The following is a 23,240-nucleotide window of genomic DNA, read 5'->3' on the forward strand; positions in this document are numbered from 1 at the left end:
ATCATTTTTAGAGGCCAAAGATTCAGCAAGATTCAATGAGAAAGCAGACAGATACAGGAACAGAGAAGGCTGGAGTGCCAGCACACAGAGACCACCCAAGCACCAACAGTGTAGCTGGCTATTCAAGGCCAGCCAGTTAACAAAAGGTGTGAAGAACACTTGAGGGAACTTCAGCAGAGGCTCATCCTCAAACAGCTCTATTGGGGGTTCTCTGCAAAGGCACCCTTTTTCTCTGCTTTAAAGCTGGGGCTCTCACCCTGGTCCTTGCCTGAGCTGTGCCACAGCCAGGCACCCCATTGATTCAGGTCCTGGCCAACTTCCCAGTGTGGCTGTGGGCTGGCCTCAGCACTGTGCACTTGGCTGGCAATCACTGATCCTGGTCACTATGCCCAAACCTGATTATGATCTGTGATCCTGACTCAGTTTCCCAGCTTGACATCAGACCTACTCTTTCCACAGCAGATTTCCTTCGTGTTCTGGCCCCTGGCTGAACTCAGCTACCCTCACGGGCACTGTTTGCCTCACTTGGGGTCCATGGCTGGAAAAGCCACAGCTTCTACTGGCCTCCCTTCTCTGAGGGAACAGCTTTGCCCTTGCTGCACACTGGCATTGAGCTACAACAGTTGAAGTTAGCAACAAGCATTAGCTGAGAAACAAAACAGCATGCTAGAGCTTTTTAAAAGTTCATCATTTCTAGGGAATGGAATGCTGAAGTTGTGCAAACTTAGAAGTTTTGCAAACTGCCACATCTATACCACCGACATGGATCTGCTGAAGCTTCTCTTCATTTAGTGCTACCTACTCCCAGACATGATACCTGATTTCCTTAGGCTAAAATCTCAGTCCACAGTAATACTGTTTCCCTCTTTCTGCTACAGACTACTCAGAAGCTCACACATCAATACTGCAAGTTCTGCTGAGGTATATTTTCCTTGACATCTTTGTCATTGCTGATTGATTTGCACAGAATTAGCTGACTAGTGTTTAGTCAGTTAATAACCATCATAACGCATGAAGAGAACATTGTGTTGATTCAAATTAAAAAAAAAAAACAACCATAAATCAGTTCATACAATCCAATTCCATGTGCAGTCCCCAGAACAGATCACCAACAATCTCCTGCTATAACTCCAAATGCCACCCTTTTTATCTTAGTAGTATTCTCCTCACAAAACACCCTGTCACCTAGAAACCCAGTACCATTTGAGCATAGGGATAAATTCCACCCCTTTTTATTCTTGTCCTTGTTCTATATTTTCACTGTTAAAAGTCTGAAGTATGGGATAACTGAATTATGCTTACTTGACAAAGGTAAACAAGAATTTATAACCAGCAAAAAGATTCAGCCAAAACAATCTGAACTGAAGGCCATACGTTCTTTAAGCACTCTCCTGTATTTGTTTTGAAGTATCCTACTGCTTCCAGAATGCAAAGCCCCAACAGCAGTTTTTTCCCCCTGTGATGCTGCATCTCAGAAGAGAAGTACCATCACCAGATATGAGTTAGCTAAAACCCAGAACACAAAAAGAAAATATATTTGAGACACCACATATCACTTTCTTCTGTAGGCACGACATTATTTTTTACAGAAAATAAAAACCAACCATTTTTATTGACTGTACTGTAGATATCTGTACAGAGTGTAAACTTTAATATTTCACCAGATATGTGAATACTTCTGGAGAAAGAGTTATCAAGCACCTTCATTTCAACAAATTTTTGATATTTACAGTAAGCCATACCTGATTAGGTGTATGAATAGAATGAATTAAAAGTTATAAAAAGTTATACAAAAAATCTTTAAAATGTTTATATGTTTTGTTATTTTATGATAAATATACAATTAAAGAGGAAGATGTCACACAGTTAAGACTCAGAATTGGCTCTGTTTAAAACTGTCACTGTCGTGTTTGAAGAGGGAGTGAGGAAATGGGGACATTAGCTTACTGCTCTGATCATGACACACAGTGAAATGTGCTCTGGCAGGAGCCTCACAAGCCCTGTTTTGTTCTGCCACAGGTTGGTTTGCAGGCAAGCTTCCTTCCCACCACACAGAGGGGAAACCAAACTTCACTTCCAGATTTATTCTGCTAATTTGACATATAAATGCATATAAGTATGCATTTAGATTTCCCCTCTCCAAACTTACTGATGATGATGAAAACATCAACTTCACTTTGATTTTCAGAACACTATATTTGCTGTTACTGAACACTGGCACAAGGCATCACCATATTTTTTTTCTTTTAAGCACCAGACCAGAGATGAGCTTTCTGAAAATCAGATTTCAATTGCCATGGTTTCTTATGGTCTATAAAAAGGCATGGCATGGTTTGATAAAGAAGAAAGATTGCTAAGATAGAATTCAGAGACCACTTTGAGGCTTATAGGATCAAACATAGAAATACTATTTTAAAACCTCTCAGAAAACAAATGTGACTATCTCTTTAAAACCACTTGTCTCCCAATGAATCAACATCCATTCTTTGATGGCCTATCAGCAATTGTTCAAAATATCTAAATTTTGTTTAGTGGATTTTAGGGAACTACTCAGGAATCCACCTCAAACAGAAGAAAGATAAATCTCTTAAAACCTAACAAAAACTTCAAACATACCCACTAAACAGTGTTGATTATCTATAACAAATCGTGTGCTGTAGAAAAGAGTCACATGAGCCAGGGTGAGAATTATAATTCTTACAACACACGGATAAAGTACTTCTGTAGTACAGAAGCCAAAAGTTGAGATTCAAGTTTTTGAAGTGGAAGGACTGGTAGTGAGATGGAACGTGCTTGGGCAGTAAATATGTGCTGTTACTGGGTATTCCCTCTCATCTGTTCAACCTTGGGACCCCTGATTATTTCTCAGCTAGAGATAAGTCCTGCCACATGGGCTAACCATACCACTTCTGCAGAAAACTGCTGCTCACTCCAAGGTACAATTCAGTCTCAGGATCTGAGTAGTTCCATTCTTGTTACTCTGTTCCGTGTTTTGTTAGTTCAATTTTGCCAAGAGAAACATCCTCCTTGTCTGGGGCAGATGCAACTAAGGCCTCCACATTTACCTTTAAAAGCAAAGAGATAATTTTACAAGGAATAGGGTGAATTTGGATCCAACCTGGGCAGCTCTGTCTTACTTAACTGCTACAAAACCAGCCTCTGTGTGTGTGTGTGTGCGTGCGTGTGTGTCTGCATAGGTGCATTGTGGCTTGCTGTCAGCAGCATGCAGCACTTATCTTTAGGGCCTGATTGTGTTGATAGGAGTGAATTGTTTACAGCACATTTCCAAAAGGTGTCTGCTGCTCTAAAGCTTATTTTAATGCTCAGTTTCTTTCTATACAATCTACTCCAACTGTGTTGTCAGGGCAGCGGCAGGTACGGCCTCCTGGGGTAGCCAAGCAGAGATGAGTACAGCCACCATTATTCACTGTACAGTAGTTATGTCCTGCAAAAAAAACCAGAGATGCAAAACCTTAGATAAAAACAAATGCAAACCCACAATAAAATCTGAAACAGACATGTTCAAGAGGCATTAAGATGTATGACTACACTAGGGAAACAAGCCATAATGAGATTAGGAGGGGAAGAAAACTATGCTTTGGGGAGATAAGAGTCACCGTATCCCTTGTGTCAACTTGACATTCACATGAAAGAAAGAACAAGATATCAGAGTGAAAGAGGCAACATGAATCAAGCAGGCTGTTCCTAAAATACCCTCCATAAACTGGCCACATGGTCACAGATATTAGAATGAAGAGGAGTGAGTAAATAGAGAAGTGCAATGTGGGGACAAAGTCCAAAATCCTACAGAACATCATCCTCAAATACCAAAAGACAGAGGAATGATCCATGAAAACAAACACAAATGAACTGGATGAACTGGGTGGTTGGGAAAGTGTTAACATTAAAGAGTGAAATGAAAGAGAAGCCAGAGCCAGAAGCAATGGATCAGAGAGGAAAGTCATCCATCCAGAAAACCACTTGAAACAGACATAAGACATAGAAAGAAATTACACCAAGATTCTGAAAATTATAGGTATAAGCATATACTCAGAGCACACAATATTGTTAAATTTTACACTCTCTACCAAAATGGATCAGTGAATTAACTAGTAAAAACAATATAACTGATTTCTTAATTATGACATTTGTATGTATTTTTAAGTTCTGAGCCAAAACCTCCACTAAATTGTTTTTTATTGCATATATTGAGTAATTTGAAGAGAATCTATTCTAAGGGGTTTTTTTAGTCTCAAAGTAAAATATCACAACTCCTATAATTCCAGCCGTATTGCAATAAAAAACAGTAAATGCTTCTGTGATTTGCTAAGAACAATATAACTGCACAGTGATACTGCTTCACAAAAACCAAGTTATAGTTCAAGGGTATCAGCTTCCTCTCTTCCTCTTTTCAATAGCATATCTAGAAAACTTCACATTCAACAGAGCAGGAGGGCCAGCTCAGTCCAGCCACACTACCACCTGCTGTTTTCTGAGCATTCCATTTTGAAAAACACTGGATCTTATTAAAGTCATCTGGAAGACCATAATATTTCTGTAGTTTAAATTTAATAACTGAATAAAGCCCTAGTCATGAATAAAGCATTCAATTTAGAAGATGATACATTAGCATTTCTGCCAGGTCAGATGCCCATCTTAATCATACACATCCTTTCACAAAGGGTAGAACAGACCCCTTCTCCCCTTCTATTCCTGGTTTCATGTGGGAACTACACAACTGCTTTAATGGAAAATAAACTAGGGGGCTTTTAATTCCTTACTAAACAGAAATCTAAGCACTAACCCAAATCTTCACTACCCAAATGGGTAGGTTGGCAGCTTATAAATGTGAATTGCTACTAAGTTCATTTATACAGTAAAGTGTTATACAGCTGTAAAAACTCAAGAATCATCTGGATTACCTCCTGGGCACTGAGCAAAGGCTGTGGTGATTCCGTAGAGTCGTGAGCGCTTGTGAGGCTGGAAGTTATCATTTTCTAATGAAATCGTGCGATCCACTGCTACGACAGCATCCCTGCCACACGCAGAAGAAAATAGACAGAAGTGAGATGAAGGTGAAAGTATAGGGAAAAACAAAACAACACAACAAAAAGCCCCCCCTCCCCCCCAAACAACAAAAACCCAACCAACCAGTCAAAAAAACAAAACAACACCAAAAGTGGAGAAAATTTGAAGTTGCTTCTTTTTTATAATTAGGAAGATATACCAGAAGTAAAATCCCCCAAGACATCACCTTTCCTGGACAAACTAGTATGTGATGACCTTCACTCTAGGCAGCTAAGAAATTTATCAGGGAGACACCTTAATATTTTTGAAGGTACTTCCAGTACAGGACAGTGTCCTTCTACAGGAGTGATGCATGTGTTGGTAGTTTTGGCACATTTTTCACATTCTGCCCCTCTGACAAGTATTGTGGTATAGCTGACATTGCAGCAATTAAGCATAACAATTATGGAAAACGATGTGTTTTAGCTGGAGCCTGATCTCCAGAAGGAATACAGCTAGTCACAAGCAATCCTTCCTTCCTTCCTAAGTATAAAAGGGCAGTCAAGTGACAGACCTGTAGCACGCTGTTCCTCAAGCCTGTTCTAGAATAGCACCTCCCAGATGTTAGTTTCTTACTTGCAAATTCTCACACAGTAATAGCTACTACTGCTGCTGCAATTGATAGAGGCATTTGGGTAAGAGTTTGCTGATAGAGCCCATAAAACCATTTACATCAAGTAAAAATATTTATTTTAAAATGCAGGGACTGGATTTTTTTCCCAGAAGTTAAAGCAAACCTCTAAGTCTTATTCATATGGCAACATTTTAGAGCATTTACAATAAAGAAAGTGTCATCAAGACAGTGAACTTTTTTTCCTTATTTTTGATTAAACACTCAAAAATATAGGGCATAGAAAGCTAAGAGTGATGAAATGTCTGCCCTCTACAATGCAGCTGCTGTAAGAGAAACAAGTTACTGCCCACTCCTTTCCCAAGAATGTTCAGTGTTAAAAGCATTTTCTTCAAGGACAAATCACTATGCTAAAAAATGAAGACTCAGTTAACTGGCAGCATCAATAGGTCAACTCTACATAACCACTCCACCCTGCATCAGCTATTGCCAGAAAAGCAACAAAACACGAATGTGTGCGAGGTCAAGCATGAGAAATGTAGTATATACTTCAGCTTCTACCAGGGAGAAAAAAAAGATAAAAGTACTCCATAATTTCCTTAGCAAATAACATACCTTCTCCAGTCTGTATAGTATAAATTCTTCCCATAACTTGTAACACCAAAAGGATACTGAATCCCTTCAACAATCTTTCGTCTACCAAGCTGATTAGGGTTCATGCATTCCAGCCTCTTGGTACCTGGATGTAGTGAAACAATTAAGCCTTTGAATCAGAACAAGAGAGCTCTCATCAGGGATGAAAGACAAGCACAAATATGCAAGCATGAACAGGGTGGAAAGTCCTGGAAATCTTGGAGTGTGCTGCTTAGTCAAAGCCTTCCCCCATGTCACATGTGTGCATGTGCCAAAAACTGAACATGTACTGAATGTACATGAATGACTGTATGAACAAATACTCCAGAGCTAATTCTACTCAGCACACCACTGATGCTAAAGAAACACAGATGTCCCATGCAGCCATGACCAATGCTCACAAGCTGAGATTCCTGCTATGGATTCCAGAATCCTCAGGTTGGTGTGGAAGAGAGAAAGTAACTAGATAGCAGAAGGAGATATATTTCAAGGTTAGAGAAAAGAGAGCTTTATCATTTTAATTTATCCAAAATTTGAAAGGTGACTTGAAGTGTAAAAACACCTCCACAGGAAGACATCCCTGCCAGAATCTACAGGGTGAAAGACAGCAAGATCCCAAAAGATAAAAATTAAATGAGAATTAAAAGCACACTTTCCCCCCACCACCCACTGTCATAAAACTAACAATGAGTTTGTGGCAGAACTTTGATCCTTTGATCTTTTGTGTGCTTTGCTTTTTCAAGACTTGCTTCCACCAAATATAAGCCAGACTTGGCCTCAGGTTACAGGCCTTAAAACAATAGTGCCAGGATGACATTCTGTAAGGCAGATTAGATATATCTGTGGTTTTACCTGGTCTTAAACCAAGAGCTTCTAGAAAGCCCTAAGCACTACCTAAAAAGTTAGCCACATACAAGACACATAGACATAGATCTGTTCCATTTCTAGAAAGTTTTGTCATCAGAATTGAAATCCCTCAGCTTGCACACAGTCTCATGTGAATAGCAATGAATAAATCATTAAAGCCAGAAGCTATGGCTGTGCATAATTTCAGGATTGGACATACTTACACTACTACTATTACAAAGAAATATTTTAGCTCTCCTTTACCTGCATCTACCCAGCACAGCATTGAGGAATAAGGATCAAATGTCAGTCCATTTGGTAACCCAAGATCATCTTTAACAAGAATTCTTCTGTTTGTGCCATCCATATATGAAGTTTCAATTTTAGGAGCTTCTCTGTTCCAGTCAGTCCAGTACAAGTTTCTTAGGAAGAAGAAAAAGGCTAGAGTTATGACAGGGACTTATCTCAAAAATTGTTGTAATTAAGAAAGTGCTAAGAACACAAAAGTAACACACAGCCCCTAAATAATTTAAATAAGTAATAAGAGCCATATTGCACTTTGACATAGAAGTCAAAAAAGTGTAGTAAAAGTGTAGCAAATATGCTTCCATTAAAAACAAAAGGAGCAAGCACAGACATAGGAAGAAATGCTTTCCTTTGTTTAGCTTATGATCAAAATGTCAGCCAAAGACAGTACAACAGTTCTGAGGGACATTCAAAATGTACATCCACATTTCGAGTTCTTCATCTCACTTCCCATCATGTCTGCTCAGGCTAAAGCAAGAGTATTTGCATATATTTGGGACCCATTTGAAATTATTTATGTTTTCAGTGTACCAAGTGAGCAACACACAATAGAATCAGAGCAGTTTATCCTCAGCAGAGATCCCCAGAGAGGGCCATTAAGTCTCTGATGTTTTATTATTAATAGCCATTTTTTAGTGGTAGGATTTTTTTCCTTGGATGTACATTCTGTGCCTGAGAATATGCATGGCCCCTCAATGGCAACTTTGTTGTTTACTCCTTAACACACACAAAATTTACTATAAGATGGAAGTCCATGATGCTTGACCTGAACCCAGAGCCTTACTCCATCACTGGGGCTCTGCATGGAACATAGGTCATTAAATAACCAAATAAATAACAACAAGCTTTGCACATGTTTCTTGACAACACATCCATACCCTCTCACAGGATCCAAAACAATTGCTCTGGGGTTCACCAAACCAGTGTCAAAAAGGATGCGACGCTGCCGCCCATCCAGCCTGGCCACTTCTATTCTATCCAGCTGAGAGTCAGTCCAGAAGATGTTGCGACCTAGATGATCTACAGCTATCCCTTCAGGGCTTCCCAAGTCTGCAGGAGGACAGAGAAAAACATTCCTAGGCATTATATTTATTCCCAATACACTCTGCCAGCCTCAGTGCTGCATAAGGATAACCTTTAAGAGAGATAAGTTTTCTTCAGTGTTCTGACTGTGGTCCAACAAAAGCTACTTTATATCAATTGGAAGAGGAACATGCATTTTACATCAAAGTTTAAATACACGAAACTCTCATAAAGACCTAAAATGAAAATGGCGGAACAAACTCACCACACAAAGAAGTTGTACTTGGAGGAGCAAACATAGAAGAAGTTTATAACAGAGAAAGTAAAGCAGATTATTCTACCATACTTAGAAGGCCATAAAATGGATTTTATAACCCTTAATAATTCTCCTTCTTTAGTACCAGCATACACAGCACCCCTCTGACAACTGAATTTATGCTAAGTGATGCAACAATTAAACAAATCAAACTCTAAAGACTAGTGACAATGACATTAAGTAACTGATGCAATCTAGATCCAGTTCTTCGTTTCTGCAGAGCTATTCTTTTTGGAACACACTTTAGCACAGCATGAGCACAGTTTTTCTTGGACAGTTACTTGTTCCAAAAGCAACAGGAAATAGCAGATAATGACCTTAATGCTCTAGCATCAGTAATTTCTAACTTGGATGCAGGATGCAGAAAAAAAAAAAATAAAGCTTAATTCAGCCACTATGAGAAACTGCTCTGTTTTTTCCAAGGTTCCATTGAAAAAGAGCAGGCAGGCCATGAGGAATTTAAGGAAGCCAAAGACAAGTTAAAAAAAAAGTCTATTTTCATTCAATTTCAGTTCCAAAAGGAAAGAATTGTACACTTGTACACAGTCACTCCCCAAAAGAAGCAAAGTGACCCTTTATACCAGCCAGCTGTTGAAAAAAAGCACCTTTCAGATGCTGATCCACACACCGAATGGAATGTAGCCCATTAGCCTTCTTTTAATTCCTAGGTTTATTCACTGACAGCCATTAAACAAACATTATGTGACACAAGCAACCTTTCTGGAGAAGAAGCACTTGGCCCAGAACATCGGAACATAGGGCTCTCTAGACTTTACTACTGTGATGTTGCTGTAACAGTTGCACAATAGTTCAAGCATCCTCTGCTCTCCCACTCAAGTGGATTGCACTTTATCTGCACACATGACATTTTAAGTTTATATTAATTGCTGAAGAGGTGGAAAGGAACAAACAAGATGTATCTCATTGTTTCTGACTCACAGCTCATGGCTGGAGGGGAGGGGTGATGGGCAAGAAAGTAAATTTTAATCAGGCATTTGTTTACTCCCCCTGAGGGCTCTTGGGCACACTTTGACTCAGTGGCACTGACTTCACATGGATGGCCTTTATTTCTCTAAGTGCTTCTGTGGAGCTAAACCTGTCAGCTGCAAGAAACCAGCTCACATATACTTCAGACCCTCAAATGTTCCTTCTTCTTTCCTTGCTAATGGCAGAGTCTGCTGAGGGTGGCCTCATTTTGAGGTGACAGTGGCAACAGTCCCCAGTGTTTGGGATCAGAAGATTACTGACTAAATGGCAATGGAGGAACTCCCAGACTCTTTTAGGAAACAGAACACAGTAGCAGGCAAAAGATTTGCTGTCACTGATTCCCAGGAGCCCCTGCTCCTTGACTAGTTTCCTTGTTTCAATTTCCTTATGTCAGCTATATGTAGGAGATTTAGAGAAGTCTTAAAGTAAATGTGCCTTCTGTGTGGTTGATAATGAGCCAGAAAAAACTATCCCCCATGGAGGGAGGGGTAAGGGAATATTCAATTTCAAAGCTTCATTTATCACCAGCCTTTCCAGAGGCACAAATATGTTCCTGCTATATTGTCATCAAGCCTGATACAGTCACAGGCTCTGTCCCTGAGGGCAGGTTTGTACAGACTTTAAGCAATTACTGCAGAGGAAAGCTCTGCCTCCTAACCTGCTGCCACAGCTGCAGTGCTGAGAAAGCCTCCACAGCTGCAGGGATGAAGGAGAACTGGATGGGCTCCACAATTTAACAGTGTTTCTGCAAAGCAGCACAACTTGGATCACAAGAGCTTTATAAAAAACTAACGAAAAATGTAGTACATTCCACAAAAATATGCATGAACTGAAGAAAGCAGCTGGAGCTCACAGGAGGAAGAAGCCAAAGATCAAAACAAAACAAAAAAAAATCTCAAGTCTTCTGAGGGGGAGGCATTTTCACATTTAATGAAATCTGAAAGTTTCAGTTTTGGCCTGCATATAGAAGATAAGCATTCGAATGTTGAATATTTTTGATCTGAATCCTTATTGAAAGGTCCATTAACATACAAAAAACTAAAGTGCAACATCTCTCCCAGACTCTTCAGGAAAAGCAACCACATCCTATGCAACCAACAGAACAACAGAATGAGAAAGCTTCATACATACAATATTTTTCATAGCAGACAAAACTCATGAGGTTTCCATGTGGCATTGAAACATCTTTCATTACCTTAAATAATCAATCAAATTTAGCTGAAAGACTTCACAAATAATTTTCCAACATTTTACACATTGCAAGAATTTTAATGCCTACACACACTATCATTAGACAGACATTCATATCCATAGAGAGTTTTTAGCAATAGTAACTTTCCTCTTTTTTAAAAGCTCAGATTCTGAAAAAAATCATTAAAGCAAAAATCTTTTCCCTGCAGAGTTTTTAAGTTGCACAGGCAAGCACAGGATTGCACTGCAGGTTAGAATCCCTTTCATATTAAATACGTTGGGAAGGAAAAAGAAGTCTTACAAAATACCAGCAAGTCGTATAAAAATATGAAACTCCATAACTGCTGGAATGGTTAGGGATGGACTTAAGCTCTCGCTTTTTCCTTCCTAGGACAATGGCCGGACTGAAGTCACCCCCATTCATCTGTTGTCCCTAAGAGCCTGAATGGAGTCTCACAAACTGACTATTCCAAAGCACAAAGTCCAGGCAGTGATTCTCTACACATCCAAAGAAAATTAAACCAGATTTTTTGTAAGTTTTATAAATGGCTGATCATTTTTATAAAACATTTTCATAAGTTTTTGCAACAATGTCTGCCCAGGATTCACAGCAAAGGTGACCTCTTCCAATATCCTGACTTCACAGGTGTTCTAGGATCTTGAGGGCATTAGTATTTAAAATGTGCCTCCAGCTACTTCTGATGATTTGTTTTAATGACACCACCCCCAACCACTCACTTTGTTCTCTAAACCTGTCCTTCCCCTTAGCCCTTTCCACCCAATAACAGGGTTTAACATCCAAGATGCATGCGCTTGCACTTAACCCTTCTAATGAAAACTAACATGGACTGCAGTGAGCAGCGGTCTTGAAGGAAAAAATGTAAGAACAAGATAAAAATGTAAGAACTGGATAAGCACTAACTCCACAATACCCTCTAGTCTAATTCTCAAATCCTTGAACAACTACAAAGAGTAAAAACCAAACAAGGTGGCATTACTCACTTTCCATGTTACAACTAGAGTGGCAGGCATGGGAAAACCACAGCTGAAATGGTTTCTAACAACTTTTCAGCTGTTTGATCCCCAGGCCAAGGAAGAGAGAGCAGGAGTTCTCTTCAGCCTCCATACTCACCAATCCTTTCTCAGCAGAGCAGGCAGCTGACAGATATAGTTCAGAAGAGAAAAAAAATACTACATGTCACAAAATCTCAGCTATCCAGCACCTACCTTGCTTGGCAGAACAAAAATCAAAGACACCCTCCGCTGGTATTCTATGTTAATATCTAAACATAACTCTTAGTCAGCTCAGGCAACACCTAGGAAGTACATATTACTAAATTCAAGTCTAATACCATTCCTAGAGAAAGAGTTTTGTGCTGTTACCTGTTTTGATTATGGTTGTTGGCTCGCCACCATGCAGGCTGGCCCTGCTGATGGAAGGGCCACTGATGTCTGTCCAATAAACGATCTTGTCCACGCAGTCATAGGCAACTCCAATAACAACTTTGTCCTATTGGACAACAGGCAAGTTAGATCAGATTAGGATAAACTACAGTTACTCATCAGCAGCATTAACTTATGTTTTTAAGTCTCAAGCCTGAAGAAACAAAATTCTTGAGGAAAGGTGGGAAATGGGGAGGAGAGGCCAAGAAAATCATTGGGTAACAGCCATTGTCAAATATCTTAAAAAAATGCTTCCAGTTTAAAGTCCCTTTTAACTATCAGACATCATTCACCATTATTTCAAAGATGATACACTGAAAAGTTTGCCTGACTTCTATAGCTTCACCTGTATACCCCCTAAGAAAGTTCATATTGACATTTTACTGTGTCACCCCTTCATGTACCTTTTTCCTCTCATTCTTTCCCTTTAAGGGGGAATAATGACTTTCAGCAAATCTGGCTTGCACTGACATCCAAGTCAAGCAGTATGGCTACACTTCCTATGTAGCACCATTTGACTCTAAAAAGTTCTAGCAAAGTAAGGTTTTAAAACAAAAGTTAGCTTAAACAAGTACTACATAAATCATTGTGGTGGAAAGAATATTCTCAGTAACAAGGAACATTTACATGCAATTTTTCAGGCAGAAAGAAGATAGGACTAGAATGTGAGTTTAAAGTTCAAACTCCCTCTCCCAGGCAAATCAAAAGGACTATCAGGGTAATGCAACAATTGCATATGGATGCCCAAGTTTGTCACTGTTGTTGCTTTTGCAACACAGCTGCTTAGAAAGATGTTCCAAACCATGAATTAAAACAGATGCACTTATTCAACACTGAGCATTAATTCTGTGGGTTGCAAAACAGTATAAACACCTCTGGTACCACTTTGCAAATACACAGCACAGACAATACAAAGTCAACAATGCTAGCAGAGACCAAAAGTTTCCTTTCAATTGAAAGTTTCAGGAAAGAATTGTATCTTCTCTTGGAAGCTCTTTCCTCAAGATACTTATAATTAATTAATTAAAGTTAGATCAAGTAAATAATGAGACTAGGTGACAAGTATTCAGAATCATGTCACCTTCAGCCTTATTATACAATTTTTTTATACTGCATTTTAATTTTTTTAATGTTATTGCAGCAGAACTTTACATAAGGGACAAAACCTTGATTTTGACCTTACATCACAGCAATTTATGGTACTATTTAATGAAGTGAATCTGTGTAATTTAGCCAGTATTTGATTTACTAATTACTCAGCATAATATATAAGAAAAAAAAAAAAGAGGATCAGCATGCTACTTGATATTGCCATCTATTATAAATAAATCAACACTGGAATGAAACCAGAAATCCTAGGCCTTGGGCAAAACAAATGAATGTGATGATACTGCCTGTGAAAAGGGCTCGCATGTGACGCAGGTGGTGGAAAAGAGAGGTTCTCAGCATCAGGAATTCATTTTCTAGGAAAAAAGATTCTCAAGATGGTAGTAAGAAGCATGGGAAAAAGATCTACCACCCACTGGGCTTACACATGAGATAGGAAGCAAAAAAAAAGAAGAAAGAAAAATATATGTGTAGCCAAAAGTGGAGGCAACTGACTGAAGAAAAACAGGCTTAGGAAAAAAAACAAGACTTAGGAAAAAGCTTTGAGGGAGTAGGAACGGAAAAAAGTGCCTCTCCACCTACTGATATTGTAGGTCTCCTAAACTTTTATACCAGAGTCAGAAAGTCAATAGAAGTGTGAATAGACAGTAGTTTATATGAAGGGCTGCTGGAGGCATGTGAGATTAGATTTTTGTCTTATGATCTATTGTGAGGTATTCTTTAAAAGGAAATAATTTTTTTTTTCTATACCTTAGGATTAAGATTTTTTGACAAGTCAGATCAGGAATTTCCAGTATCAAATTGGTGGGATAATGAAATTTTAATGAAGTGTAACAATTGTGTTTTCAACTTCTATTATCGAGGTATGCAAACAAACAGTAGCTTTCATCTTTGTCAGGAAATCTTCTAAAAAACATGGACTTAGTATAATAAATTACTTACTGGAATATGCAAGAGTGCTTTTGCACCATTTTTCTTCATATTGTTTCCCTCTAGTGGAACATGTTCAATTTTACCACTTTGGGCAAAAAGCAAGTGCGTTCCTGGTGGCAGAGGTACTGTGTCTGGTCGAACAGAGGGCCCAATAACAACAGGGGGAGCAGCTGTGCTCAGACCTTGTTAACAGAGAAGGAAACAGATGGGCAAAAAATTAACTTGTACAGCACAACAAGGTTCCTTGTTATTTGCAGAGACACAATTACAGTCAGACTTCTTAGAAGGAAACAGCCCTATAAGCAGACATTAATAACTATAATCAGATGCAGAAAGCTTCTGAAATTTTCCCCTTGGCTGACAGAGAAGGAGCAATTGACATAATAGGTCTTTTCATGTTTGCTCTTTGCTTCAAATGTTTAAAAAAATCTATCTTATTTTGCAGCTGAAGTGAGGAAGACGTAGGAAGGAACATCCTTAATTTCCTGAGGCAAGGCAGCTGTTACAGCTCCCAGAGGGCAGAGACTCTCTGAGCCTCTCACCATTTCAAGGCAAAGAAGAAGCTAGAAAACCTTCTTATTCAGAAGCTTACCACAGCTGTCCAGATGCCCTGGCTGAAGGAAAAGTGTGTGTTGGGGGTCACTGAAGACCACCAGACATACCACCACTGGGACAGCAGAAATCTGCATTGCTCCAAGACAGTGCTGTATCTCAGGGAAGGACTAAGCCCCATATTTGGGAGACACTGCACTCAAATGGAGAGATACCCACAAGAAACAATTGCTTCAGCCACTTACATGGTGGTCGAACTCCTGGACCACTTCTGGTGCCATCAATCTCATTTCCATCCCTATCCACACACCAGCAATACCCACTGCCAGCATGGCACTGAGTGGGTAGGTAATTCCCATGCTCATCACACTGGGGAATGAAGTGACCAACTCTTACATCCCTCGGGAAGAAAGCACCTCCACTGCCAAGAGCTACTTCACGTTCATGCTGGCATTTGGTCTTTTCTGCTTCTGGGGAAAAAAACAACAGAACAAAACAAACCCCAGTGAATATTTCTGTTTTAGCTAATAACTACAGTCCATTAACAGTTAACATATGCTGACCACCTATAGACAAGAATTTTTACCTCTAGTGGAACATGGCACCATTCCAAACCTTGAAGGCATGTGACTTCAGAACAACTTCAATGAGCCTCCCTATGTAAGTGTGACACATTTGCCTGAAACTTATCTTTCACTGCCTAGTTTAAAAGAGAACAAGTCCCCTGCATTTTCCTTCATAAAGGGTCATAAACAGAAGCTTGAAAACATGGTTGTTCTCCTTGAAGCAGATGAGCAAGAACATTCTGTCTGACTTTTGACCCTGATGTCTACTCACTGGCAATTATCCATGGGCCATAAAATGAGACTAATTAAACAGACCCTACAGTGGCTGAAGGTTTTTTAGTACTGCTCAAAGTTGTGCAAAGAGATTCCCTTCAAAGCCACAAGAGAAAACCACAAAATGAGGCAGATGCCAAATTCTCTACAGATCTTAAGAGGTGAAGGAATTCATTTTAAAGTTCAGTTCTGAAGTTTGAGCACTCATTTGATTCTTCTAGATCTAAGAAAGAAATTGCAGGGACAGGTTGTCCACTCACTGCTGAAGCACAGAGAAACACACCATGCACATTGGCTACATCACATGCACTTATATTACTGCAGAGACTACAAAGGAAAGAAACTTTTTGGATGTCAGATCAGGACATTCAGGGATCTGGCTCTTTATGTTTCAATTTCACAAAATAGTCTGAACTAAAATTTACACCTTCTTATTATATTATCTATCATGCAGTAGGGAAAGTCATCTGGATCAATATATCTATGAAATTAAAATAATACAATAAAAATAATATATTTCCTTCTCCAGATAAAGAAATATGGTTTGGTTTTATCACAAACTTGAGATCCCTGGGAGAGAAAGATGTAATTATGGGAGAATACCCTTTCCCTGTCAATGATTTCTACAGACATTTAGAAATACTTAGCACAAACTGTCTGCTGAGGAGTCTTTAATAATCCAGTCTCCATTTTTTGTTTCTTATCTCTGAATCAAGATCAGGATTACTATGCTTACAGCTAAGAGGCACCTAAAGAAACCTGAATTGAAACAGTCCAGTGTTGTAGCTTGTGCAACAATGAAGGCACAATAATATTGGATACAGATGACAGTGGGTTGGGATAAATAGTCTGCTTACTCTGCTTATACTGCCATACCTTTTACTTAGTGAGGTTAGGAGAAGATGCTCTGATTTCACAAGATTTAAATTGCATTAATTAACTCTCTGAAATTAGTTTAGCTATGACAGAGTTTGAAAGATCAGATTGACAGGACAAATAAAGCACTTTTTCTGCCCTGATGAGCTAACAGCACAAGCTAGACAAAATGAGTAACAAGAAAGGGCACATACTTAGGTAGCACAAGAGCTACTTCTTAAGCCAGCATCCAAACACAAACCTCAGAGCCAGTAAGTTTCCTCTATACAGCAGCCTGAACGTGGTGTGTTAGTGAGCCTGCCTTAACATAAATACTGTAGTATTTCATCCAGTCAAGGCTCTTCAAAAATACAGAATAATTAGGATTAGGAGAGTTCTCTGAACTCCTAATTGGCATGAAGAAACAGTCCATTAAACTCAACTGGTAGTGCCAGGAGCAAATAACACCCACCTGGTGTAACGGTGCTGTTACACCTACTACTGCACCTGATTGTGGCAAATGAAAAACAAGCCATGCCTGTTTCAAGGCTCCATATACAGGGTAATTAGCCCTGACTTTTGGGGGTTCTTACCAGTCTTGAAAACCATATTTGAAAGGCAAAGCAAATTATATGTCAATGATGATAAAAATGATTACACCAGTTCATTCTGCCGGAGATGAAACAACCAGTAAAAGCAGGACCTAGGTAATCGTTGGTGATGAAAAACAGCAAGGGGAACATCAGCTTTTCATTAACAGTAGGTTCAAGTTACAATATTTTTCAGTGTATGCATTTAAATATTACCAATCAGCATTGGGTGTAAAATCAAGTAAAACCCCATCCTCATTGCGTTTTGGTTCAATTAATGCTTGACTCCAGAAGGTAATACACTGACCTAATAGCTTCGTGTTTTCCTGTGGCACTCTATTTATGCCTACAGGACTGTATAATTTTTGAAACTAAGCACTTAAGTTGAAAAATAATTAAAAACTGAAAGAAATAATCTGAGTCAGAAGTCAAATGTCACGAAGTAGTGGTATCTTTGGTAAATTCCCATATTGCCTTAGTATTGCTTGTAAATCTCCCTATGAAGAAATTTAATTCCATCATTTGCATTCCAGAGGAAGATATACAACCATAGGTTGCATCTTTTGTGGAAGTGAAACAGGCCACATGAGAAGGATAGGATGTAAATGTAGAGTCATGCTTCTTGGAATAAACTGTGTAGACAAGCCTCTAAAGTTAGATTAATCTTTGAAATTACAACCTGAAAAAGCTATCAGCAGATCACAGCTCAGCTCTGTAGGGACATTTAGAAATACTTAGCACAAACTGTCTGCTGAAGAGTCTTTAACACTACACTTCCATTTACTCCTTTCCTTGTTTTGACACTGCCAAGATTAGGACAGGATTAGTTTTGTGAGAGGGTATAAAACAGAATTCAGCATATATACAGGCATAGAGAAGAGTATGAGACTGGGGAGATGATTCAATAAATACTGCATCCAGCTCTGGCAACCACAGCTCAAAAGAACAGTGAGAAATTGAATGAGTGTGCAGAAAAACGCTCCTAAGACAGAAGCTGTAGAGCAGAACACAGAACTAAGGTGCAATGAAGAATTTGTGTCCTGTGGAACACAGTATAAGTCAGACTAGATACACAGAATGGTGCATCCTGAACTCCAGCTAAATTATCCTTCTTCAGAAGACTCAATTTGTATTTGATGAGTATTAAACTTTTTTTTTTCACTTGATTCATGAATTACTAGAAGAAATCTGGAATTTAAAAGTCACTGAAATAGATTATGGAATTTGTAAAAATGAAAATGGAAGTAGCATAAATATGGAAAGATGAGATGAAAAACATACACGTACACATTTCTTACATACGTGGAGAAAGAAACAGAATGGATAAAAAAACAAATTAAAGCCATATACAAATATTCAAGGAAGTTTTCAGCCATAGCATATTGCTCTTGTAGCAGCAATGTAGAAAATTATTTATGCATTGCTCTTAAAAAAGATGGAAGGTGAAAAAAAGGATGAGAAACTGAGATGTTCGGACTTCTCTTATTCAAAGACTTATATTAACATTTTTAATTGCTGTCCCCAGATGCTGGAGAAAAAAAAATTAAAAACCCGAATAAAAAAGCTTCCCTTTGTCCCTTCATTTTCCTTTGTAATTCCTCACTTACAGTCTTGTCCTGGTAAGTGTATTTCTCATGTGAAATCGGTTGCACACAGATGATCAGAGAATAGTTCTTAACAGTTCCTAGTTCCAAGAATCCAGACTCGTTTCTGTTTAGTAAACAGTGTCTGGGGTCTGCAGGGGTAGAAACACTCAGACATCTGTTTTTTTTGAAATGGAAAAATGAAGCGTGAGGAAATAATGAAGTACAGACTTTCTTAATAGCTGGGAGCAGCAGGACATTCCAGCATCATTAACTCTTTCATTAACCTGCTGGTTCACTCCTACAGACGTTCCCATGTCTGTGACTCAAATCCATTTTTCTCATTAGACTACTTGTTTCAAGAGTTGCCATTGAGATTTAACAGTAGGTTTCATATAATAAAGACACCAAACAAGCAAGTAATTGTACACATGGGCTGGAACAGAGAACAGCAAAGAGAACTGAGTATTTCAATGAATGAAACTTTCCATGCTATTAACAACCAGGAAAAACTTCAGTTACTATGCTGAGGCTTATTAGATCAAAACCTTAGTGGGTAAAAAGTGAATACAATACAGCTTTAGTCTGCAATCTCCATTCTGAAGCAACTTACTTTACAAATCGAATGGGGGAAAGGGTCTCTAATTAGAGCTGAATACAATACAGCTGTAGTCTGCAATCTCCATTCTGAAGCAACTTACTTTACAAATCGAATGCTAGAGTAAACTAAACCACTTTTGTGAGGTTTCAGAAATTATAGTTTCTTTCTGTCCCTGGCAATGATTAACTGATGGATCTATCCATTCTAGAAGCACTTAAGCTTTAGCAGCAGATGACACCCCAAGGGCAGCTATTGTTCTATTAACTCTAAGAAGGGAGCAATCGCTAAGTTGTAAACATTGCCCCTGCTGCAGACTAGCTCAGCAACACAGATACTTTGTACTTCAGTCACAATTCAGCAAAAAAGTGAGACTTCTTATCTAATCAGATTTTTTTTTTTTTTTTTTTTTTTTTTTTTCTAAAAACAGCAAAAAGTGAGACTTCTTATCTAATCAGATATTTTTTTTTTTTTTTTTTTTTTTTTTTTTACTGCTCAAAACATTTAATGAGAGGAGATAATTGATATCGTGTTTCTAAAAGCCTGGCTTCTATTGGTAATACAAAACTGTATTAAAAAGAGTATCAGTGAGGCATATATGAAGACTGACAAAGCCTAGCAGATCTCCACCCACCAAAAGAGTATATACAAAACTCTTAGAAATATTTTGTTACTGCTATTAAAATTGTGACATGGAAAAATTCCTATTTCAGACAATTGTGTTGAGCACAGAAAGTGAAAAAGTGTTCAGGAAAAGTAGGAAATAAAGTAACTACAAAATAATACCATGTGCTTAGCAGTTGAGTAGACACACTAAACACCGCATAAGAAAAGGTGTTAAGAATAATAAAACAACCCTCCTACTTAAGTAAATCATTACATATACTCAGAAGAAATTAATTGCGTCCCTGTAATAAAGTTAATTGGTTGATTGCAAATATCAGTCTACCAAACCACCTGTTTCATCTACAAAGGGCATGTGGCAGACATGAAAGCAATATTTTTGCCTCTACATTTCTGCCTGAAGAGCTGGAAGCTTTAAGGTTTGATCTGCTTCAAGTTATTCACATCAAGTTTCTCCTCCAGGAGAAATAATTTTGTTTTTATCAGCTGGATAGTTAGCTAAATATTTTGACACAGGTCATAAACACCAGTTAGTTCCTCATTCATCTAGCACTAAAATGAAAATACACATGGGTGATTGTGCATGAAATGTTAGTTAAAAATAATATTAAAAGACTGACTAAGTGGTGAAAGCTATGCCTCAGAATTAAACACTTGAAAGCCTCCTGAAATTTACCTGTCATATAAAACCTCAAGCACTGGGTGATTTCACATAACATGTTACTGTGCAAATGGTGAAATGTCATGTAAATATGATCTAAAACTAGAATCAACTTTGTGATTTTTTTTTCTTTCCTCTGTGAAATCCTTTGCTTTTTGGTTTCAAAAGCTCAGCATCCAATTGGGGGAAAAAATGTCAGAAATTTAGAATTAGGGAATATAGAGACAAAATAAAAATGTTAAGTCTCAGGTAGTAATATCATGCCACACAGCCAAGCACTTTGAAGCAACCACATACACTATTAAATAATGATAAAACAATCCAACCAAAACACCCAAACCCATTCTTTCCTTCTTGCTCTGGGATATTCTTGTTACTCCTGACTGCACAGTTTGAGATTCAGTCTGTTGAGAAATGCCCACCAGCAAGAATCTTCGAGAAAGAAGAATTTGGTCTGAATATACTGAGAAGTTAGGGTTTATTTCCTGGCTGAAAGATTCACCATCTACAAAACCTGAGAGATGTCCCATAAGTTTGCCATGCTGTTGAATTAAAGTAAAATAATAACACTACTTTGTGCTCCAATGTTCCTTCCTCTTTCTTTTTTTTTTTTTTTTTTTTTGGCACACCTTTGAGATGAGTTTTATACTTCAAGCCTCAAAGTACAATGGAGAAATAGAAGTGTGAGGACAAAGAACTTCCTCCTAAATAGAGAATAAACTGGATAAATACAGAAACAAGTAAGTGCCAGCTGGAAACTGAAGTCTTTCTTGAACACAGGCTGTATGTGGCATGCAGGCATCTAGATCTTACTACAGACAAGAGCCTTGTGAGTTTGGTCTCATTTTTCACCTTTCTCCTGTAAATATTGTATTCATTTGCATTGCCAACAATTCCAGATATTTTATGGTAAGTGATTGCTGAGTATGCAAACCAAATCACCCCCACGGTCAAACCTTTACACAAGGCAACTTCAAAAGATAGTATCAGCCTGGGGCTGAAAACTGCTGGGAATAGAATAAACAAAACATAAAATGGGACATTGAACAGGATATAATGAAAAAGTGATAGCAGTCAAGATACAGTTTTGACACAAGCTTGGTAAAGTCCTAAACTTGAAAGACTTGAGAAGCATAAAGACACCACTGTGGAAGCAGGCACTGTGTTTCAAAAAGGAACCAAATTAAGATATATATCCTCCAAATCCCAAATTATATTTCTGGCCCAACTTTCAAGAACTATAGAATTTTACCTCCTAACACACATCGGAAACCATCCCCACGATAACCTGCCTTGCAGTGGCAGCTGAAGGACCCAGGAGTATTGTAGCAGAAAGCATCTGGATGACAGTGGCCCTGTTGACATTCATCTACATCTGTAAAAGAAAAGATCAATCTCAGGTGACTGCTCCTTCTGATGGACAAATCAGAGTGATGAAATAAAGTACAAACCTGTCACATTTTCAGGCTCCTATTTTAGGGTATCAGATTAGACATACAGACAGTTATTTGGATATACATCTAGTACAGAAATGCAAGGGAGATAAAAAAAAGGAGCCAAAGAAGGGGAAGGGGAAGCATGCCTGTATTTTAGGTTCTCTGTCTCAGCAAATCCCAGGATTCTCCTATTCTAACGGGTAATAAACATTATTAACTCACACATTATTTTAGACACATATTTCCTGAAGAAATGACTTAACATAGCAAGAGAAGTAGGATTTGACTAGTCATATTTCCAATATGTAATTAGGTAAAGCTCCCCCACTGCACTTAGACTGACACGAAACAGAATGCAATTTTTTTTTTACATAATTATAGCATTTTGTTTCACCACCTTAGTAATTTAAACCAATACAAACAAACAGTTTGCAAACAGTTGCAGCAGACAAAGGTCTGCAGCTGCAACTACTGCAATTCCTGCAGCTATCTCATCTTGAACCTTCTATGAATCAAACATTGAAGAGTAAATTCAAAAGCGAGAGGAGGAAAAGAGAAATGCTTAATGAAAATTCCTGCCTGGGGGACTCAGACTATGACATTTCCTACTTGAAAGAACATGTAGGTATAGAACATGACAAAGACCAGCCCAGAAGTGCAGTGCAGAGTATAAAAGCCCCACAATAAATGGCGCTACCCACCCTCACAGGCTCGCCCATCTCCAGAGAAGCCAGGGAGGCAGGTGCAGATGTAGGCTGACCCTCCAGTGTACACACACTGAGCACGCTGAGGAATGTCACAGTTGTGTGTGCCCCTCAGGCAATGGTTCACCTCGTGCTCCACAGCTGCAGGTTAAACGTGTAAGAGAGCAGATGAAACTCTGAACTTTCCTTCACAAAGTCTAAGCCTCATAGTAAGTTCATGCAAGAGAACAACATCTGTGAAAGATTACAGAAGAGAAAGGAAACAAGGAACTGAGGGTTTTTTGCTCTGGGGATTAGGATTTTTTTTTTTTCTTTCTGAAATCTCCCCTTTCAGTGGTGTAAAATCTTATTAGTGTTTTACAATGGATTGACTGT

The 23,240-nt window shown here is 38.6% G+C and overlaps 1 protein-coding gene across 1 annotated transcript in view; it reads right to left on the reverse strand.

Moving 5' to 3' along the window:
* Positions 1-1,576: 1,576 nt before the first annotated feature.
* The window catches only part of NID1 (nidogen 1), a 53,397-nt gene continuing 31,733 nt past the window's right edge, over positions 1,577-23,240 (reverse strand). Inside the window, exons 12-21 of the mRNA XM_039706830.1 lie at positions 22,863-23,006; positions 21,978-22,100; positions 15,221-15,445; positions 14,433-14,605; positions 12,324-12,450; positions 8,302-8,473; positions 7,382-7,539; positions 6,254-6,377; positions 4,923-5,035; positions 1,577-3,445 (exon numbers count right to left, since the gene is read on the reverse strand). Coding sequence (XP_039562764.1) covers positions 3,324-3,445; positions 4,923-5,035; positions 6,254-6,377; positions 7,382-7,539; positions 8,302-8,473; positions 12,324-12,450; positions 14,433-14,605; positions 15,221-15,445; positions 21,978-22,100; positions 22,863-23,006 — 1,481 coding nt within the window. The 3' untranslated portion in view covers positions 1,577-3,323. The remainder of the gene's footprint in view (positions 3,446-4,922; positions 5,036-6,253; positions 6,378-7,381; positions 7,540-8,301; positions 8,474-12,323; positions 12,451-14,432; positions 14,606-15,220; positions 15,446-21,977; positions 22,101-22,862; positions 23,007-23,240) is intronic.

Source organism: Passer montanus, unplaced genomic scaffold (assembly GCF_014805655.1).
Source record: "Passer montanus isolate IOZ18808 unplaced genomic scaffold, ASM1480565v1 scaffold2, whole genome shotgun sequence".
Classification (NCBI taxonomy): Eukaryota; Metazoa; Chordata; class Aves; order Passeriformes; family Passeridae; genus Passer; species Passer montanus.